The following is a 19,359-nucleotide window of genomic DNA, read 5'->3' on the forward strand; positions in this document are numbered from 1 at the left end:
ACAAATATATAACTTGTTATACGATATGCTGATGGAGGTCGGATGTCGACCCGACTTGTTGATACGACGGTCCGAAACTCAATCCAGGGGCTGTTGAGTACTAGTAGCAGGTTGTCATAAGAATACAGTAAATTGCCATGCCACATTCAATTGTTTTGAGGGTGTTGGAATCTACAGCATAGTAGATGAGATCGTAAAGGTACAATATGTATTATTGTAGAGCTATATAGAAGTGAAGAGGGGAGGATACAGAGCCTAGATAAGATACAGGAAGGTCTGTGACTAAAGGGAGATCTCAATAGAGGGAATATATTGTCCCGAGTCATTCATTTATATCTGTGCTTGCGTACATCCAATCTGTTTTGAAACACTTATCAGCCCAAAGACCACATGGATACCCTTACACACCTCTATTTCGATGAGAGCTATCATTCTTGAGCAATGATCCATGAATACTCCAGGGAAATCAAACCTGAGAATTTTGCCAAAAAAGGGTCGTATCAGTCATATCGAGAACAGTTTCATGTTGAATAAAAGGCTTGAGCGGCTCCAAAATACGAGCCGGCCCTTCAATTAAAACTTCGTCAATACTATTGTCGAGCTCATGCTGTAAGCTTTGTTTGATTTGGGTTTAAGGCGCTAGACGCGGTACATCTTGAGGCCAATAGCGGCTGCGAGAGCGGCGTACATCCAGACAAGATGGGGACTACGTGAAACTGGGTACAAGGCGAAGCCCAGCCCTGCACCAACGCCTGACATAAAGATAAAACGGCCTGAACTATCGATTTCATCTTAACGAGAGCAATAAGTGTCAGCAAATGTTTTGGATCGAAAAGGAGCAGGGCTTCTGACATTGTCCGGGGCTTTGTTGTACGCATATTCTTGGCTCACAACGTCGAAGAATACTTCTGCTAAACCGTCTAGGACGTAGACCGGTATTTGAAGCCAAACACTGACTCGGTTCGGAATTCTGCCCCCGTCTGACGCAGGACACTCTAACGCGTGTTCAAAACATGGCCCTCTTGTATAAATGACCTGCTGGATACCGGCGCAATAGGCGATTGCGATAGCTTCTATAAGGAAGCCAACTGCCATACGGTTGACTGGCGGAAACTTAATATGCAGCTTGCGCAAAGTGGGATAGAGCACGTTGGTGACTAGCGGTAGTAGGACGAGCACGGCGATTGGATTCAATGTTGGAAAAAAGTCGTTCGGGAGACCGTGAGTTTCCATTTGAGCCGCTTGGGAGATGAGGTTATTATTTATCTGTAGATGACAGACCCACAGGATAGGGTAGAATGCAAAGATACGACATGCTATGAGGCCGCGCTGCAGGTCCATCACAAACTTGTCGTCCCAGTCGACTGCATGCGTTTGACCTTGCCGCCGTGCAGTGTCCATGTTGAAGCCGTTCTTCGCTGCACACAACATGATTCGAAAAGCTGTGGGCAAGATATTCCCACCGGGGGTCGCTTGACTAAGATGGTTTTCAGTATTACCTCATATCGGGTTTTTGCATTAGCACATACCAATCTTATTTCGACAGAGGACTAGTGCGAGCAACGATAAGCAAAGGGCGCAATAAGCAAGCAGATATGCCGCCCAGAATCCGACATCTTTCTCAATGTAAGTTGTGGCAAGTGCAGACAACGCCCCAGTATTTACAGCCCTTTTGAGACTAGGTCAGCTTGATGCCTCCTTGGAGTTGAACTGAGCCTTGTACCACTCACCAATAGTATGCGTGATATATTTTATCCATACTAAGGTCCCGATCAATTATGACACGCTTGCCGTTGGGCTTGACCAAGATCTTTTCCTCCCAACTGGTGTACTGATCGGCTATATAACTTCTCGTTAGTGATTACTGGCGGGAAAACAGGAAACAACAGACCCATTAAAGGTGAGACGCCTAACTTCACACCCCCCAGGCCAATACTCATTAGGATGATGCCGATCAAGAACCCTGGAAGCCCTGCGCCTGCGTCCAAGGATGATGGTATGGACGTCATGGTCAAGATAAACGCCCCGCTTACGTAGATGCTATGCACTTCATGTTAGCTAAAATCAATAAAATCCGGTCATAACATGTTCTAAGTCCTAACCATAAGAAAACCAGGATCCCTCGATAGCGCCCGAGGAAGCAATCAATAATAATGCTAGCGAATAGCGGCATGGTGTACAGCAAAAACGAAAACATATATGATAGATTACTAGCCTTGCTCTGGCCCAATCCGAGTGCGCCTGGTCGTAAAGGATCATCTCGCTGATTCTGAAGATAATTTTCTGCCCTCAGGTCAATGGACGGGAAGATGAAAATCACATGCCACCTGCACTCACGGAATGGTTCACGAATTCCAAAGAAGGCAAAGCGCTCGAGTGTACTGATCAGTATGACAAGCCATGCCGAGACGGGAATTTGGTCATCAACCCGAGGTAGATGTTCATCTTGATTGCTCGTTTCGTTCGTTCCGTCCGAGCTCAGCGTCTTTTCATTTGCAGGAGACAATTGCTGTGTGATTCGAGTGTCTGTCTGCAGAAAATGCCCAATCTCGAGAACTTCCGCCATGGACGCTAGATTCTGCATTTATTTCTTTTCACAGTGCAAGCCAATTGTGTCGTATTAGGGGTCAGGGAGAAGACGAGTCAACGGGGAATCAAGTCGAGCCAGGTGTGAGGAAGTAGTACTTTCTGAAGGCAATTTTTGCGATAAGATCTGTGTCGAAGGAAAGTGCAAACTGAATCTGATGGCCTCTCAATATGGCAGTCACTGTATTTGAATATATCATAGCATTCATGTTTTCACTAACAAAGCTCCGGCGTAAGGGCGGAGTAAATTGCTGTTATAGGATTAGTGATTCCGCTAGGCAATTGAGAAACCTTTAATTTGGTAAACTACTCCGCCGCGAACTGGTTACTTGATGCCCTGACGTATGAGAAGTTGGAGAACCTAACGAAGCAGATGAAAGGCAAAATGGGTCGAGTGCATTCCAAAGTTGACACCCGATCGAAATCGCCCACGCATTGGAAATCGGTAGCCTCGCTAAGCTCGTCCACTAGACCTGGATTAGATCGGTCTGAATTAAATACTAGTATATTGGTGTCTGGATTGACGTGGTTATAGATATTGGTAAATGCTTTTATCTTGTGGAATTGAGGTTCTCAGCACGTAGACCCCGACATGAGCTCTGCGCTTTCTTTGATGAGAATATTGCTGGGACCGACAATAATTCCAGCTGAAGGCACATTAAGGATTGCAGAGGACACAAAAAATAAAAAACCAAAAACATACAACAGTGAGGATTCGCTGGTGGTCACCCACCCAACTACTAACTCACCGGCGTGTGGCTTAAGTACGGCTGAGCGGACGGGAAGCCCTGTTTTCCACACCCTATGGTCGTATGTACAAGATATCTCACTGGAGAGAATTATATACCGCATGGTTTCACAATAAATTGGTGAAAAGTGGATGAGCCTAGTGCCGGGGGTGAGTGCGATATATTTAGGATACGAATACATATTTTCTTCACAACACTTGCTCTATCGAGTCTGAAATTACAGCATATTCACCCAAACCCTGGACTGAAGAACGTTCACCCAGGTCTAAAGCAACACCCGCTAACCTATATATCCTACTCTGCTGATGCATCGGCAATGGAAGTCTCGTCAAGCAGTCAGTGTAGACAAAGATCATTGCTCCATCGACAGTACCATCGGAATATCGACGTAGATCATCTACGCAGTAATTTTCAACGGTGTGCATATCATCCACACAGCGGTCTGCTTCGATTTGTTGATAGGACAATGTTCCACTGACACGAGTTAGTTTGTCTCCGTCAATTCTTCGTCCACCAAGCGAATAACAAGAATGGTCTACTTACCACACAGTTCTCTTGATAGACACCCAGCTCCAGTACCCGCACTATCCATCACTCAAAGGTTTCTCGTAAGACATGCCCCAAGGTCCCACATCAGCCGTGATCTTTGACTGCCAGCCTCCACTAATCCCATCATCTAACCCCTTCTCGACATAGGGTCTTATATCCACAGACCAAGTCATGCTTTTCGTGACATCGGTAATTCTGCAGGGAGGCCCATCGCACCACATTCCCAAGGGAAACTCCTTCCCATAAACAAAACAAGTCCGGAGCTGACAGAACGCCACGCACAAATTTGACTAGTAATCCGCATGATGGCAAACCCCCTCCGAGCTTTTCATATACTTTGGTCGGCATACATCACTGAGATAATTGTGGAAGAGGATCGGCATATCGTCAATCCCGTCGCAAACGTCCCTGTTGAGGAGCGTATGTTCATGGTCATGAGACCCGGTAGTCGCCTGCACATCGAGAGAAAGAGATACCAGAGCAAATGGTTGACACATAGTGAGAGTGAATTTCAGGCAGGATGGTGGCAAGTTACTAGGTTTACAGAAGCCATCGCGGTTTGTTTTGGCCCCGAGATGGCGCGTCACGGGGGCGGACAACAAGGCTCAGCAAGGTAAGCTGCAGGCGGCTAGTTGATCCCGTCGGCCCCATCACTGCTTAGCCAGGTTTAACATTATGGCAATTTGGGCTTGAACTTGGAACTTTGTCTCACCTTCAATGCGATCTACAACACGAAGGGATTCGATATAGTTGCACCCATGATAGTATCGGCTTCTATATACCTAAACTAAGTGTTACTTAGAATGGCGACGAATTCTGCGCATTTCCGGTTGAAACGCTCCCAGAGAGAATATATGCAGCGATCTGGGCCGCATGTCTGGTCGATAATAAAATCGATACATCCTGGGGGCCAGATGTTTCCCGTATAGCCCGCTCACTTTACGGTTGATGATTTGGCCGTGTAAGTGTCTAAACTATGATTTTTGTCATACATACCCACAGATATATCTGAACTTAGCTATCTATGTGCGACGGTAGTCATTTGGTTTGAAAAGCAGATCAATATTTGCACTGAGTGGGAAACAAAGTATAGAATCTAGGATCCGAAAAAGGGAGAAAGACAAGAGGAAGCTGTCGAGGCACCTGGTCTAGAAATATAGTCACTCGCGGTAGGAAGGAGCAGTGCAAGAAAATGTGTCAAAGCGAACAGGATGTCTTGATGGTGGCCTCTGTCAATCGAAAGTAATTCACAATGACTCATTCGATCGGGAGTACAGAAATGCACTATATTAAAGTCCCGATACTACTGAGCAAGGGTTGTTTCTATAGCAATCCGATGCGAACATGAATGGTTCCTTGTGGTGTGATCATTATTGGGGACTATAAACTGTGTTATAAAATCATGTGCCGTCTGGCTCTCAATTATATACCTGAGTGTTATTTGAGGTGGTAAATTTAAACCAGAAAAGCCAATTATCCATCGGCAACCTGACGATCTTTAGGATATATTCCCTCGGACCACTGCATCAATTGCACGGGATGTACGTTTGATGTTATTCGTACTCAGCCCAGCGACATTGATACGGCCACTCACCGGGAGATGTACGTGGTAGTTGTTAATGAGTGTATTGCACTGTCCTGGGGTAAGGGCAAGGCACCTGGTCAATGGTTAGTTATGATGACTCACCTTTGGGGAACAGAAGAAAGTACATACGAAAAAAGGCCCTTTTCCTCGACAATGTGCTTCCAATTCCCTGGTGTCTGAAAGTAGGTCGTGTCAGCACCTGCAATCTTCATACGGGACATGGGCAGATGGCATACTTCGAGAACCGTTGACAGTTCATTGTATAGTCGTTGCCTGTTCTGTTGTAACCTCGTTTTCATGATCGTGAGTTCCGCAACCCTTTATAGAAATAAATTATCAGTCACAGGAGGTACCAATTATATAGAAGCAAATTGCTTACCATTCGGCACGCAGCTCGGGATCATCTAGGACGATCGTGACCAACCGTGATCCGTATGCCGGCGAGGAAGAGTACTCGCGACGTATCAGACTCCGCAGCTGGTCTTTGGTGTTAGTCGCGGCCTCAACCGACCCCGCGACTACATGGAGCACTCCACAGCGCTCGCCGTATAACGCAAAATTCTTCGAGAATGATTGGCACACGACCATGTCGATGCCGAGACGTGAAAGTATCCGGACGCCCGCAGCGTCCTCGTCTAACCCGTCACCGAGTCCCTGGTAGGCAATATCAATGAAAGCCAGATGACTGCGCGCTTTTACTTCCTTTCCAAACAGCTGCCACTGCTCTGGTGTGATGTCCTTGCCAGTGGGGTTGTGACAACACCCCTGCAGAACAAATACACTCCCAGTAGGGGCGCTTCTGATCGCATCGATGCAGGGCTGGAAGGAGAGTTCGGATGTCTGGGGATCTATGTATGGATATTCGATGGTCACTAAGCCGGCATGATCACAGAGCGGCTTCATGTTATTCCAGGTAGGTGTTCCGAGGTAGATGGCCGGCTTTGGATCTATTAGTCTGGCGAGCAGAATAGCGGCAATATGGTTGGCTCCTGTGCCTGAGAGAGTCTGGACGGATGCGATCTAGTCTGGGGAATCAATATCTGATGATGCAACACTCTGTAAAGATCAACAAACCCGCCCTGATACCAATGCTTCATTTTCTTTGCCAAACATGACTTCGGCGGCGAGTTTGAGAAATCGATCATCTCCAGTAGTGAGTCCATACTGAATTGTTGGTTAACAAGGGGAATTGGGATCTGCTGGATATTTCTGAATTCTTACGTCGTGCCCCAAGTCAAGCTGGTCCAATATTTTCTTTGCCTATGGTCTCTTGTTAATGGAAATTCTTTTATCACGTCTAGTCTGAGTTGGCATGCGATTACCTTCTTCACAACAGCCAACTCCTGGTACGTCCCTTCCTCGCTCCGGTATATGCCCACCCCTATGTCGACCTTATCTGGGTGTTTATCTTCATCTGCCTTTTTCTTCAGATGGAAGAACGGATCCGCAGGACCCATAGGGATATCGTCAAACATCTTTTCCGATAGAGTGGAACTTTGAAAGTGGGAGTGGGAGGCAAGTCTCGTATCAAACTCTTAATACTGCTCATCTCTACCGCAGAATTTCCAACCTAAATACATTCTCCCAACATTCTCCCGGCGTACAAACCCGCTACTTGTGAATCTAACCTGGAATAATTACTTACAGGGTCGGCGAATAACTACCGACCCGCTCCACCCCCAAATGTTACGGCTCGGCAGTTGGAGAGCCGACCCTGACCCAGAAGGGTACGGCCTACATAGGCCGGTGCCGACAACCACCATAAGTCCTGATCAGTACAAAAACAGTTATGGGATTGGACTTGCCCATCTTCAAATATCTCGATTATTCTCACAGCATTCATATCAGCTGGGCCTGTTTTCAAATCAAATTGCCTTAATTTTTATCTTTATTTTCTTCATTATGGGTTCTATTTCTACTAGCTACACAAACAACCTGCTGCAAAAGACAGCCAAGGGCCAAATATGCAAGGTAAGTCTAACCCTTCCTGGCTGCTGTGTGAAACTTGTGTATCTATCGTGCTAAATAGTGACAATAGGCCTTCGGTATCCGACTAGTCACCAACCCGCAAGTGGTGCAGCTAGCTTCCAATTGTGGATATGACGCACTCTTTATCGACCTAGAACACTCGACGTTGTCTCTCCATGAGGCCAGTCTGTTGTGTATGGCAGGTCTGGGTTCGGGCATCACACCCTTTGTTCGTGTCCCCTACCAGTGTGGCGACGGCTTCGTGCAACGCGTTTTGGACGGAGGTGCCATGGGAGTCATATTCCCCCATATTCACAACAAAGGTTTGACAAACATCCCAACGTTTCTTTTCTTTTGCTAATTTTGACTTGCCTAGATGATGCCATAAGCGCGGTTTCCATTTGCAAATACCCACCTACCGGAAAGCGGTCCATGACAGGCCAGCTGCCATATTTCCGACTCCAGCCCACACCGGCAGATATTTTTACCTCCGAGAATAACTCCAATGCATCATCTGTCTTTGTGATGATAGAGACCCGGGAAAGCATTGATAATGTGGAGGAGATTGCTGCCGTGGATGGAATAGATGTTTTGCTTATCGGGTCGAACGACCTGGCTACGGAACTTGGCGTCCCTGCCCAGTTTAAGAGCAGTGAGTTCCAGTCAGCTGTAAAGGCCGTGAGTCGGGCTTGCAAGAAGTATGGCAAGATCTTCGGTCTCGCTGGTATCTACGAGAATGAAGAGCTGCATGACTGGGCTCTAAACAAGCTCGGAGCTGGTTTCGTCCTGGTACAGCAAGACTCTGGGATATTGGCCCGAGCTGGGAAGGACTGTGCGAGCGCTATTACGGCTCTCACTGGCCGTTAAATTCTGGGACGTTTTTGGCCTGTCTGTGATTGGTCTTCCTGGATTGGCGGTCACTATTTAGTAGTTGATATATGTTTGACAAAATCGATATAGTATTTTTGACAAAGTCGGCGATTCTAACCAGCTCTACATATTTGCCTGCACCGTACACCATCTCCAGTCTCAACTGTGATATAGGTATTCAAATTGGTAACTGTAATGATGCAACTTAAAGAATCAGGCCAAGTTTGGGGAATCAAAGGAAAAATAGTGTATGTCAGGAATCTTCCTACCCATGAGGCTCAAGCAGACCAAAGCTAACACCGAGCTCATTGGCAAACTGCTGTAACGTAGTTCCATCTGGAAAGGCATTCGGCCAGGTGAAAGACTTCTCAGCCAAGAAGCCGTCAATATAAGGATTGGCCAGGGCGTCAAAATTGTCTTCTAGCCTGAAATTTTCAATACCAACACCTCCACCTCGACTTTCTCCACCCATTGCCTCAACAACGTCACTATTCTGTGCAACCCAGCCTCCACCTTCTATTTGCGCCCTTTCAAGTCCCGCAGCTCCTACCTGGTGAGTCTGCGCGGCGGTGGCAATGAGACCAACCTCTTTCCCTTTTATGACTCTATCACTCAGTTCGGTGATGCTTTTCTGTACCAGCTTGAGACGTTCATAGTAGTCACTGGCGGGAACATTGCCATCATCGCGTATGGAGCAAAGGACGCTGAGAGCAGTGTCCACAGCATCGGAGACAGCCTGGCTGGGGCTCATGACGGCGGCCATGAGAAGGATTAGGGTGGAGGAGAAAAGGTAGTGTGCGTCCCAATAGCCCAGAGTGGCCAATGTACCATCAACAAATAGCTTGGAGAGGATACGGTTGGATGTGCGCGCCGCATTTATGCAGCTATCAGCCAGCGCCGTGGTTGTCGGGGAGAAGCTCTGGGACGGCTGGTCTGCGGTGCGGGAACCATCGAGGCAGAACTGTGCGCGGAATAGGTGGAGTAAAATCGGTCGGGTTGTGTGGATTATGCACTGGTTGTAACAGAGGTGGAGACTGGCGACATGGCGGTTCGAATCGTCCCAGCGAAATGTGAGGTTTTGAGGTAGCGTGTCGTCCCAGTCTCGGAGGTTCCGTAGAATTCCTTGAACCCTCTTGACGAAATGAACCTTTTTTCGTCCTGGCATGCAATATATGTCACTCACTTGTATTGATATTAGAATGTCAGCATGATATGTCTTTGAGAGTAGGAAAAACGGCGAGCGTGATTAGGGGAACTTCTTACATATGTCTCCTGCTATCTTCGCAAGGCCAACACTAGCGAACAAGTGACCTGGATCTGGGAACTCCTCTTTCTCTTCCGCTGTCAGCCCATCCATCGTTGGTAGCTCCACGTCAATGTCATCGTCGTTCACGGCCGTTGGTTGGCCAAGCTTGGAGCAAGTCAGTCGGTCAAAAAGATAAAGAGACCACCATATGCGCCGCCGGGACTCCCGCTCGACAGCACTAGTATGTAGAGAGGACGACGATCGATGCATGCCAAGACTTAGCGCAACTCTCATCCCAATACCTGAATAAGTATAGGCGGATCTAACGCGACCGAGCGCATTTGAGTAACATGCCTGCCAAAATTAGATACGACCAAGAGATATTGGAAAATATCAAGGTGACTCACCAGTAGGAGATAAACCTCAACATGTAGTGTTGTGGTATCTTCATATTGGTTATGCAACATACTCAACGCAGATACAAAATATTCCTCCCCTGGGGCCTTGTTGTCACCGTTACCACGCCGTCTATTCGAGTACAACTCACCAAGAGCAAGCAGTGCTAACAACTTGCATAACCATATAGAGCTGGGCTCTGCATCTTTCTTATAGACGCTGTCAACCTCTTCCATGTACGAGGTTAAAAACAGATGCTGGCCATTTCCGATGAACCTCGCGGCCACCTGGACCAGCAGTTTGGCGTGGACTCGTTCGGGAAGTGTATAGTTAATGGCTGGCATGCGTACTCCGGGCATATCAATTATATACTTGTGCGGAGCCGGGAGTGAGTTGGCTTCTCTGTGGCTGAGCGACTGCAGGAGTCTTTCAATGAACGCATCGCATGCTGCTTCACCGATGAATGATGGTTCCGTTACGATTTGAGCGGGTGGCTGCTCCCGGCGTGCATCGAACAGTGGGTTTACGACCCCAAGATCTGATGCTGCTGATACTATCGTCGAGTCCAGCAGCTGGTCGACGTCAGCCCCGGGACTCCTAGGTTGACTGGGGGCAGTTTCATTCTGGAGTCTGAGAGCCTGCGAGTCGGCCTCCAATTGTTTCAGGTAGCTATATTTGGTTCTTAGATATACAAGCACATATAGACCAACTGCTGTGAGGAATTGACATACTGCTCAGGTATTGTGACCTTCCGCTCTCGAAAGGGATAGTTACAAGCGCTAGCTTGACCGGCGGTCACGCAGGCAATGCATGGGGTACCCCCAGAGCACTTGATCTTCTGGGTATGACATCTCCGGCATCTAAGGGCATTCGATTCTCAGCTAGATCATCCTAAATGAACAGGGGTATAAGACCGGTGGGTCGTGGGTATTGGCTCACGCAACCGAGCTCCTCTTTGCCCGCTTCGCGGGTCTTTGTGACTCGCCGCCGGATGACTCCGCACGATCCATAGAAGGCTAGGTCAAAATAGAGCGATGAAGTACTTCTTAGAGCCGGAATTATCTAAGTATGCAGGATATAGAGGGAGACACGGTAACAAGGCTCAAAGGCTCGGGAATTTCTACCACAAGCCGAGTCTTATCTGCGGGGGTTGTGGGGTTAATTCTGTCTCCGAGGCCCATATATTTGTCCATATATAGCTAGGCGCTCAATATTTGGCGACACTACCAGCAGACTAGGTACTAAGTTAGGGTTTTAATTTGCCCATAGTATTATTAATGTGGAATTAAAGTTGGTTATCGGGAGCTCCTCCTGAAAAAAAAATCGTACGTTGGTGAGAGAAGATATTGGGGGCGAAAATACATTTCAAAATTTCTACATATTCTAGATTTCCTTCCAATACCCCCAATCTCTCTTTAGCATTTATTAATACCCTTCTAATACGATATTAACACTGTTTAATAGCGACAATTGAACTATGAACCACCAATTGCGGTCCCAATACGGTAGTAATATGGTATTGGTGTTTTAAAGAACTCCGGGGCTGCATTTGGAAGCATACACATGTGGATAAGCATTACTTGTCTCTATTCTTCAGTGATAGGGAATACACCAATTGGTAACAGGATAGTCGATGTTGCGTAACATGGAAATATTCCTAGCCCTTGAGGGTATGAGATACATTCAAAAGTAGTTTGCTCTCAACAGCGTGCTGCAATACATCCACTGAAGTTCCTGGGAGTACTAGTGTATCCGTTTTCATGTCTTCCAACGAATCTAAATTGTATACCTGAAATACACATCATAGTCTCCCTTCTCAGGTTGGCGAGGGAGCGAGGAACCGGCCGCATCTGCCTCACGAATGGCTGCCTCTCTCTGCCTGTTAACAATCTTCATGCCCGTCATCAGAGCTACAACAATTAAGATGGCAAGGACGCAAAACCCGAGACAGACGGAAAGGCCTTTCTTATAGTACGGCTTGTCGTCGGCAGTAAAGATTTGCCCAACTACGACACCGGACGTATTCGCCAGAGTCAGCGTGAAGCCAACCATACTGGAACGCTTATAAAAGCCCGCGACGTTGTCTTGTAACCACATCATAGACAGCGCTGCTGCCGGATATAGGCCGAATGCGGTCACTGCGTGTGTCAGCTTTCTTTCCATTCATGGCGAGGGACAATTAAGATCGATATGGCTCACAGAAACAAGCAGCAAAGCGAACATTCAAATTCTCAACTGAAACCAGCAAGATGAGACCGACAAGAATCAGCACTGCAGGGCCAGCCATGAAAGGTCCCCGCATACCATAACGGTCTGAAGCAAAGGCAATGACAAGGAAGACTGCAAGAGCTGAGATATAGATGGGAACGGTCATCAAGTTGGCATGGACAGATGTGTACCCGAGGCCCGAAATAATAGTGGGCAAAAAGGTAGTAAAGCCAAATTGTGTGAGGTTGATGGAGAACTGGTAGACAAAGAAGGCATAAAACTTGACATCGGTGAATACCTTACCAAGCTCAGCCCACGAGAACTTCTCATCGAATGCCCAGTGGGGATCATTATCATAGCGTGCCCGAACGATGCGTTTCTCCTCATCGGTCAGGAACCAAGCGTCAACAGGAGTTTTGGGAAAGACAAAATAGAAAAGGGGCACTAGAATGATGGTGATGGCTGCTTCCACTGAGAATAGCCACCTCCAACCTTCGAACCCGTTGGGTCCATTGATCTGGGTGAGTCCGTATGCGAGGAGACCGCCAAAAGCGCTGGCAAGGCAGCTGAATGTGTAGAACAAAGACATGCGTCGTCCTCTTTCGGTGCGATTGTAGACCAGGGCCATGTAGACTTCACTTGCGGGGATCAGGCCCGCTTCAAAAAGTCCCATCAGCAAACGGCAGACATAGAGCCCTTTGTAGTTTGTGATAAATGCTGCTCGTATTGTCAGTGATGCTTGTTTCTGGCAAAAGCCAGCAGCTTGGAGAGTATATGTTTCATCGTACCCATTCCCAAAGTAGAAGCGCCCCAACAAAAGGCGGATGCCGAAATCAAAACCTTGGGGCCAACACTCTTGACTAACACAGAAACTGGGGCTTCGAAGGGAACATAAGTAGCATATCTGCATGTCCGTTAGAAACATGCTTGGTAGGATTATAACAAGAAGGGCTAGTTTTACAGTAGCGTGGTGGCTATGCCAAATTGGTTCCCAGTCAGACCAATATCCTCGGGCATGCCAGCAATATTTGCATTGCCTAAGTTGCTCCGATCCAATATAGCCATCATGTAGAAAACACCAAGAGGGATGACAGCAAAGAACTGAATGGAACATAGTCAGTTGCATCCCCTCTAGGAGAAGACACTTAGCCAAACTCACATCAAATTTGCGCAGCATTTTGCTCTCGGCCTTGCGGTCGTAGGTCTCAATTGTGCTCCCAAGCTCATGGTCATGGTCATCGGAATTCGAGGTCTCCTTGTTCAGCTTGGGAGACTTGAGCATGGTCAGCTCTATATTAGGCTCTGTCATGATATTGCCTGACATTGAATTGTAGATCCCGAGTGGATATAAAATTCTAGAATTGGGGAAAGGAAAGATCAAAAGTCTTCCCGGTTATATGGGGAAGAGACTTGGCGAAGTCGAGTCATTCTATATCTACCTAGGTGGCATATACTTTGTGGGTAGGGTTATCTACACCTTGGGGTTAGTGGACGCCACCGATAGCGCGGGGGAATTGTGATTGTCATGGTATTATGGGGAAAAGAGGTTCGGGATTAGCAGATGATTCCACACGGTTTATCACTTTTTCAGCCGGTCTGAATTTCCCCGGCTATCGATTGCCCGGGCCGCTGAGCCCCGAGCCGCTTATCTCCCGCCCAGTCGGCTGATAGCCGCACCTCACGGTGGCATTCGGCAAATTTAACCCTAAGCCGACTATCTCGGCCTGGACATCCCGTTCAGGCCGGGACTATTAAATGATGAATGCCTTCCAATGCAAGTATTCAAATCATTACGGCTCTGGGTATTGGGATAAAGAAACAACGAAAGAGAAACGAAAACTACGAAAACACGAACTCTAACTTCAACATCAACAACAAAATGGCATCCAGGGGAGTTCTGATCGCTATTGACCGGGGTGGCACATTCACAGACGCCTGGGCCCAATTACCTGGCCGTAAAGAACATGTCATTCTCAAAGTACTATCTGAGTCACCCGATGAGTACAGCGACGCACCAACAGAATGTATCCGACAGATCCTGGAAATCGCAACAGGAACCACCATCCCCCGCGGGACTCCACTAGATCTGGAGTGTGTCGAATCAATTCGCATGGGTACGACAGTTGCCACCAACGCACTTCTCGAGAGGAAGGGCGAGCGCGTGGCCTTCATCACCACCAAGGGTTTCAAGGAAGCTCTCAAAATTGGCAACCAGGCTCGCCCAGATCTATTCGATCTCACAGTGAAACGTCTCGACAAACTATATGAAACTGTTGTCGAAGTCGATGAGCGTGTGACCATTGAGGGCTGGGGCGAAAACCCAGAACCAACGACTATCGATATCAATTCCGATGTTGACCTGCGAGAAGGCATCACCGGGGAGGCAGTGCGCATTCTCAAAAGCCCAAATCTTGATGCGGTCCGCATCGATCTCAAGCGCCTCTGGGATCAGGGATTCCGCGATGTTGCCGTTGCCCTCATGCATTCATATATGTTCCCCGATCACGAACTTGCCGTCGCCGATCTCGCCAAGGGAATGGGCTTCAACGTTGCTGTTTCCTCCAAACTTTCTTCGATGGCAAAGCTCATCCCTCGGAGTCAGTCAGCTGTTGCTGATGCTTACCTTACTCCTGTCACAACACGTTATCTCGAGAGCTTCAGAAAGGGCTTCAAGGGCTTGCTTGAGGACGAGAATGGCAAGAAGCTGTTCCTCAACCAGTCAGACGGCGGTCTGACTAACTTCAAGAACTTTGCTGGCCTTCGAGGTGTCCTCAGTGGTCCCGCTGGCGGTGTCGTCGGTGTTTCCAGGACATGCTATGACCCCAGTGACGCAACACCATTGCTCGGATTTGATAGTAAGTTCCCCTTCCCTCTCATATCATCGGTATAATTTGCGGAACTGACACTGGTAATTAGTGGGTGGTACCAGTACCGACGTGGCCCGATACTCCGGCGAGCTCGAACATGTCTTTGAGAGCACCCTCGCGGAAATCTCTATACAGACCCCCCAGCTCGATATCAACACCGTCGCTGCAGGTGGCGGTTCCATTTTATCTTGGGAGAATGGTCTCTTCAAGGTCGGCCCGGAGAGCGCTGGTGCCAACCCTGGACCTGCCTGTTATGGAAAGGGCGGACCTTTGACCGTGACTGATGCCAACCTGTTCCTCGGTCGCATTATCAAGGAATCATTCCCCAAGCCTCTCGACACAGGCATTGTCACGAAGATGTTCCTAGAGGTAACGGCCACAATCAACCTAGAGAAAGATGGCAGCTCTCTCCTAACACCGGAGGAGGTGGCTTGTGGCTTCTTGTCCATCGCAAATGCAACTATGACACGCCCAATCCGGACGCTCAGTGAAGGACGTGGATACGAGACCGCCAACCACAACTTGGCTTGCTTCGGTGGTGCTGGTGGTCAGCACGCAGTCTTCGTCGCCCGGGATCTTGGTATTTGTCGTGCCATTATCCCACGCTACTCCAGTATTCTCTCTGCATACGGTATGGCGCTTGCCGACGTGACTGTCGAGAATCAAGAGCCCGAGTCCCTAATCTTTCACCCTGATATTTTGCCAAGGGTAGAGTCTCGCTTCAAGAAGCTTCGCGCACAGGGCGAGCAGGGCCTAGCTGCCCAAGGATTCGACTTGTCGTCCGTTGAGCATGAGATGTACCTGAACATGCGGTACCGTGGCAGTGACACCATGTTGATGATCCGACAGCCAGAAGACCTTGCAGAGTTTGGCAACGCATTCACCCGTCGCCACGAGCAAGAATTTGGCTTCTCTCAGCCACGCGACATTCTAGTCGATGACGTCCGTGTTCGCAGTGTGGGCAAGGCTAAAGATGTCCAGACTTCGAACCCATTCGCCGAACTCAAGAAGCTCGAGCCATCGTCCACACCTGAGTTCACCAAGCAGAGCATCTCAAAGGTCTATTTTGAGAACGAGGGATGGTTGGATATTCCCGTCTACAACCTTACCAACCTTCCCGCCGGTGCTCGGGTGAGCGGCCCGGCCATGATTATTGACAAGACCCAGACAATCGTGGTCGATAGCAACAGCAAGGCTGTCAAGCTCCCCGAGCATATCATCCTTGAGATTACTGATAGTGAGCGCAAGGCCGCCAGCACTGACGCCATAGACCCCATTCTCCTGAGTGTCTTCAGCCACCGCCTCATGAGTGTGGCCGAGCAGATGGGCAACGCGATGCAAAAGACCTCCATCTCGGTCAATATCAAGGAGCGACTCGACTACTCTTGTGCCGTATTCAGCGCCAGTGGAGGCCTTGTCGCCAACGCGCCTCACATCCCTGGTCATCTCGGATCCATGGCCTCGGCAATCGCATATCAAGCCAACCGCTACAAGAAAGGAGAGCTTAAGCCTGGTGATGTGATCCTGAGCAACCACCCGATCGCGGGTGGCACTCATCTGCCAGATATCACCTGCATTACGCCCGTGTTCGACAATGACGAAAACCCGACAAAGATTCTCTTCTATGTCGGCAATCGGGGTCATCACGCTGACATTGGTGGTATCATTCCCGGATCTATGCCTCCCAACTCCACTGAGCTATGGCAGGAGGGAGCCTCGTTCGAGTCGTTCAAGATGATCAAAGAGGGTGTTTTCGATGAAGAAGGTCTGATTGATATCTTGTACCACGAGCCTGCCAAGTATCCTGGCTGCAGTGGCACTCGTACCCTCAAGGACAATATCGCCGATCTGAAGGCTGCTGTCGCATCCAACCAGAGGGGTATTCAACTCATTCGCGCACTTGTCAATGAGTACACTTGGCCTGTGGTTGAGTTCTATATGAACGCGATTCAAGAAAACGCTGCCCAGTCAGTGCGGGAGCTGCTCAAGGTCTTCTCAGACCGCTTTGAGGGTGCTGACCTTGAGGCCATCGACTATACTGACGACGGTACTCCACTGGTACTGCGTATCGCCATTAATTCTGAGACAGGAGAGGCAATCTTTGATTTCACAGGTACCGGACCTGAGCACCACGGAAACCTCAACTGCCCGCCCGCCTGCATGTATTCCGCCATTCTCGTAAGTTTTCACCACCTTCCTATTCCTTCTCCTTCTTTCTCTCGTCAACAAGGGATTATTTTACTAAACTTCGCCCAGTACTGCCTCCGTTGCATGATTTCCTCCGATATCCCTCTCAACCAAGGCTGCCTGCAACCCATCAACATCGTCTGCCCGAAGGGCACTCTCCTGACCCCATCCTTCACAGCGGCAACAGTCGGATCAACAGGCGAGACAACCAACCGCGTCATCGACCTAATCTTCAAGGCCTTCCACACAGCCGCTGCATCACAGGGAACGTGCAACAACCTGACTTTCGGCTACGGTGGCAAGGATCCAGTGACTGGCGAGATTGTCAAGGGCTTCGGCTACTACGAGACAATTGCCGGAGGCGCAGGTGCCGGCGCCGACTGGGAAGGAGAGAGCGGCGTGCACACTGGTGTGACAAACACAAGAATTGGCGACCCCGAGATCTTCGAGCGACAATATCCCGTCATTCTTCGCGAGTTCTCCATTCGCAAGGGCAGTGGCGGAGCTGGTCTTCACCGCGGAGGTGATGGCTGTGTTCGCGACATTGAGTTCCGTATTCCCGTTCAGGTCTCTATTCTCTCAGAACGACGTGTCAATGCACCCTACGGCCTTGCTGGTGGGTCTGAGGGTATGCGCGGTGTCAATATCTGGGTCAGACATGATCCCATCACTAAGGAGGTGCGACATGTTGGTATGAGCGGCAAGTCCTCTGCTGATATGCGTGCTGGTGATCGTATCATTGTAAATACCCCTGGTGGCGGTGGTTATGGCAGAGATCCCAAGGCCAGGGAGCCCAAGAAGCCCAGAGGGGAGTTCCGAGCGCATGAGAATTTCCTTAGAAACCCGGCTCTGTTCAGGGCTTCGGGAAGTGTGGCGAATAGGCAGGCTATGGCCGCATCCAACTAGAGGATGGTGTGCTTGTGCATTGGATGTATATATTAGAACAATTTGTTTAATTTGAAGAATCAAATAAACTTCAAAATCCAAGCTGCATACCGCCACAGCCTTTCAATAATTCTAGTGACATTCGCCATGATATAGCAAATTTTAAACGTACTTGATTCTTGGTTGGACTATGAACGGGTCTATCTAAACGATCACTGAGAGAGGATGCATGGAGTTTTGACACTAGCCATGTAGAACGATGACGCGTATCATAGGATGGCAAGTGAGTCACATATCGCTTGAACACCGTGCTAGTCATAACGTCTGATATCCGTTGGCCAAATGACTGACACAGAATTTGGTAATGTGACATATTGTTGTGCTATCCTGCTTGGATGAACCAGATGGTTTCAACCGGCCCACGGATTTGTCTATGTATATGTGTGGTGCACTTGATCGACGCTGAACTCAAGAAAATGTTGGTTAATTCCCAGAATATGGACTTAAATTCATAATTCAATGGCAGTGTTATCCTTGTAGTTATATCGTTTCGATAATCGGGAGGAGAGGAGAGGATATCTTTTAACAAAATTGTAAACCTATTTATCGCCGACCGAAAGGACTAGAGTAGTTCCGCGTTATTCGAGTAGAAGATTCGCTATTCTCGAACGGTAGAAGGGCGGGGGTAGCTCCACGTAGATCTATTAATAGAACCCATTTTAAAGAGATTCCTCTTTAATTGCTATTAGTTTATATAAATTGGCGCGTAAATGTGCGAGTAGCGAGAGTAATACTACTAACATCTTGAATTTTAAAAGCCTAGATAGCTAATAGAATCCTACGCTCTTGCTATATTGTATTTTGAGAGCTTCGAGAGCGAACTAGTGGCATAATGGGTGGTTGAATTGACTAAGTGCTAGTTCATAGACGCGTTTTAGGGGAGAGTAGACTTCCGCACCGGCCCACAGAGCCCAAAGCCCAACCCAACCCAACCCGTAAATGGGCTGGGTTTTAGGTCCGGTCCTCGGGCCTGTCGATGGGCTATGGGCCTATGGTAAAAGCCCACTAGGCTTTCATAGGGCCTAAATAGGCCCTAAACAATACAAAGATGCTAAGTTAAACCCCCTTTTTAGGGTTTCTTAATTACCCTACATTTAGCACCGTTTCTAGGCCTAGACTGCGACATCGCCCGTCCATGGGCCCCTAGGAGGGGCCCAAGGCCCATGGGCGCGCCCACAGTGGGCACGCCCACTACGCCCACAC

General features: G+C 48.5%; 7 protein-coding genes across 7 annotated transcripts; 3 read left to right on the forward strand and 4 right to left on the reverse strand.

The window, feature by feature from the left end:
• Window positions 1-792: 792 nt before the first annotated feature.
• On the reverse strand, window positions 793-2,009 carry N7517_001152 (uncharacterized protein; the record flags this gene model as incomplete). The annotated part of the gene is made up of 4 exons (XM_056718882.1): window positions 793-1,472; window positions 1,530-1,669; window positions 1,731-1,839; window positions 1,922-2,009. The coding sequence occupies 4 exons, from the start codon at window positions 2,007-2,009 to the stop codon at window positions 793-795; spliced, it is 1,017 nt and encodes a 338-aa protein (XP_056583017.1).
• A 2,180-nt stretch (window positions 2,010-4,189) lies between these two features.
• N7517_001153 (uncharacterized protein) lies at window positions 4,190-4,545 on the forward strand (the record flags this gene model as incomplete). Its single annotated transcript, XM_056718883.1, is given in 2 exon segments — window positions 4,190-4,497; window positions 4,509-4,545. 2 exon segments carry the CDS (start codon window positions 4,190-4,192, stop codon window positions 4,543-4,545), a joined length of 345 nt encoding a protein of 114 aa, XP_056583018.1.
• Window positions 4,546-5,382: 837 nt separating this feature from the next.
• N7517_001154 (Pyridoxal phosphate-dependent transferase major region subdomain 2) lies at window positions 5,383-6,944 on the reverse strand (the record flags this gene model as incomplete). The annotated part of the gene is made up of 6 exons (XM_056718884.1): window positions 5,383-5,542; window positions 5,572-5,787; window positions 5,849-6,489; window positions 6,544-6,633; window positions 6,691-6,729; window positions 6,792-6,944. 6 exons carry the CDS (start codon window positions 6,942-6,944, stop codon window positions 5,383-5,385), a joined length of 1,299 nt encoding a protein of 432 aa, XP_056583019.1.
• Window positions 6,945-7,371: 427 nt separating this feature from the next.
• N7517_001155 (HpcH/HpaI aldolase family protein) lies at window positions 7,372-8,304 on the forward strand (the record flags this gene model as incomplete). Its single annotated transcript, XM_056718885.1, has 3 exons — window positions 7,372-7,440; window positions 7,508-7,760; window positions 7,814-8,304. The coding sequence occupies 3 exons, from the start codon at window positions 7,372-7,374 to the stop codon at window positions 8,302-8,304; spliced, it is 813 nt and encodes a 270-aa protein (XP_056583020.1).
• Window positions 8,305-8,572: 268 nt separating this feature from the next.
• Window positions 8,573-10,959, reverse strand: N7517_001156 (transcriptional regulator family TF; the record flags this gene model as incomplete). Its single annotated transcript, XM_056718886.1, has 5 exons — window positions 8,573-9,489; window positions 9,571-9,907; window positions 9,961-10,618; window positions 10,681-10,809; window positions 10,889-10,959. The coding sequence occupies 5 exons, from the start codon at window positions 10,957-10,959 to the stop codon at window positions 8,573-8,575; spliced, it is 2,112 nt and encodes a 703-aa protein (XP_056583021.1).
• Window positions 10,960-11,725: 766 nt separating this feature from the next.
• N7517_001157 (uncharacterized protein) lies at window positions 11,726-13,481 on the reverse strand (the record flags this gene model as incomplete). The annotated part of the gene is made up of 5 exons (XM_056718887.1): window positions 11,726-12,087; window positions 12,149-12,874; window positions 12,946-13,061; window positions 13,119-13,258; window positions 13,317-13,481. The coding sequence occupies 5 exons, from the start codon at window positions 13,479-13,481 to the stop codon at window positions 11,726-11,728; spliced, it is 1,509 nt and encodes a 502-aa protein (XP_056583022.1).
• A 555-nt stretch (window positions 13,482-14,036) lies between these two features.
• N7517_001158 (uncharacterized protein) lies at window positions 14,037-18,117 on the forward strand (the record flags this gene model as incomplete). The annotated part of the gene is made up of 3 exons (XM_056718888.1): window positions 14,037-15,012; window positions 15,074-17,202; window positions 17,281-18,117. The coding sequence occupies 3 exons, from the start codon at window positions 14,037-14,039 to the stop codon at window positions 18,115-18,117; spliced, it is 3,942 nt and encodes a 1,313-aa protein (XP_056583023.1).
• Window positions 18,118-19,359: the final 1,242 nt, after the last annotated feature.

The sequence above is a fragment of the Penicillium concentricum genome (genome assembly GCF_028827145.1).
Source record: "Penicillium concentricum strain IBT 3081 chromosome Unknown utg000001l_segment0_segment0, whole genome shotgun sequence".
NCBI lineage: Eukaryota > Fungi > Ascomycota > Eurotiomycetes > Eurotiales > Aspergillaceae > Penicillium > Penicillium concentricum.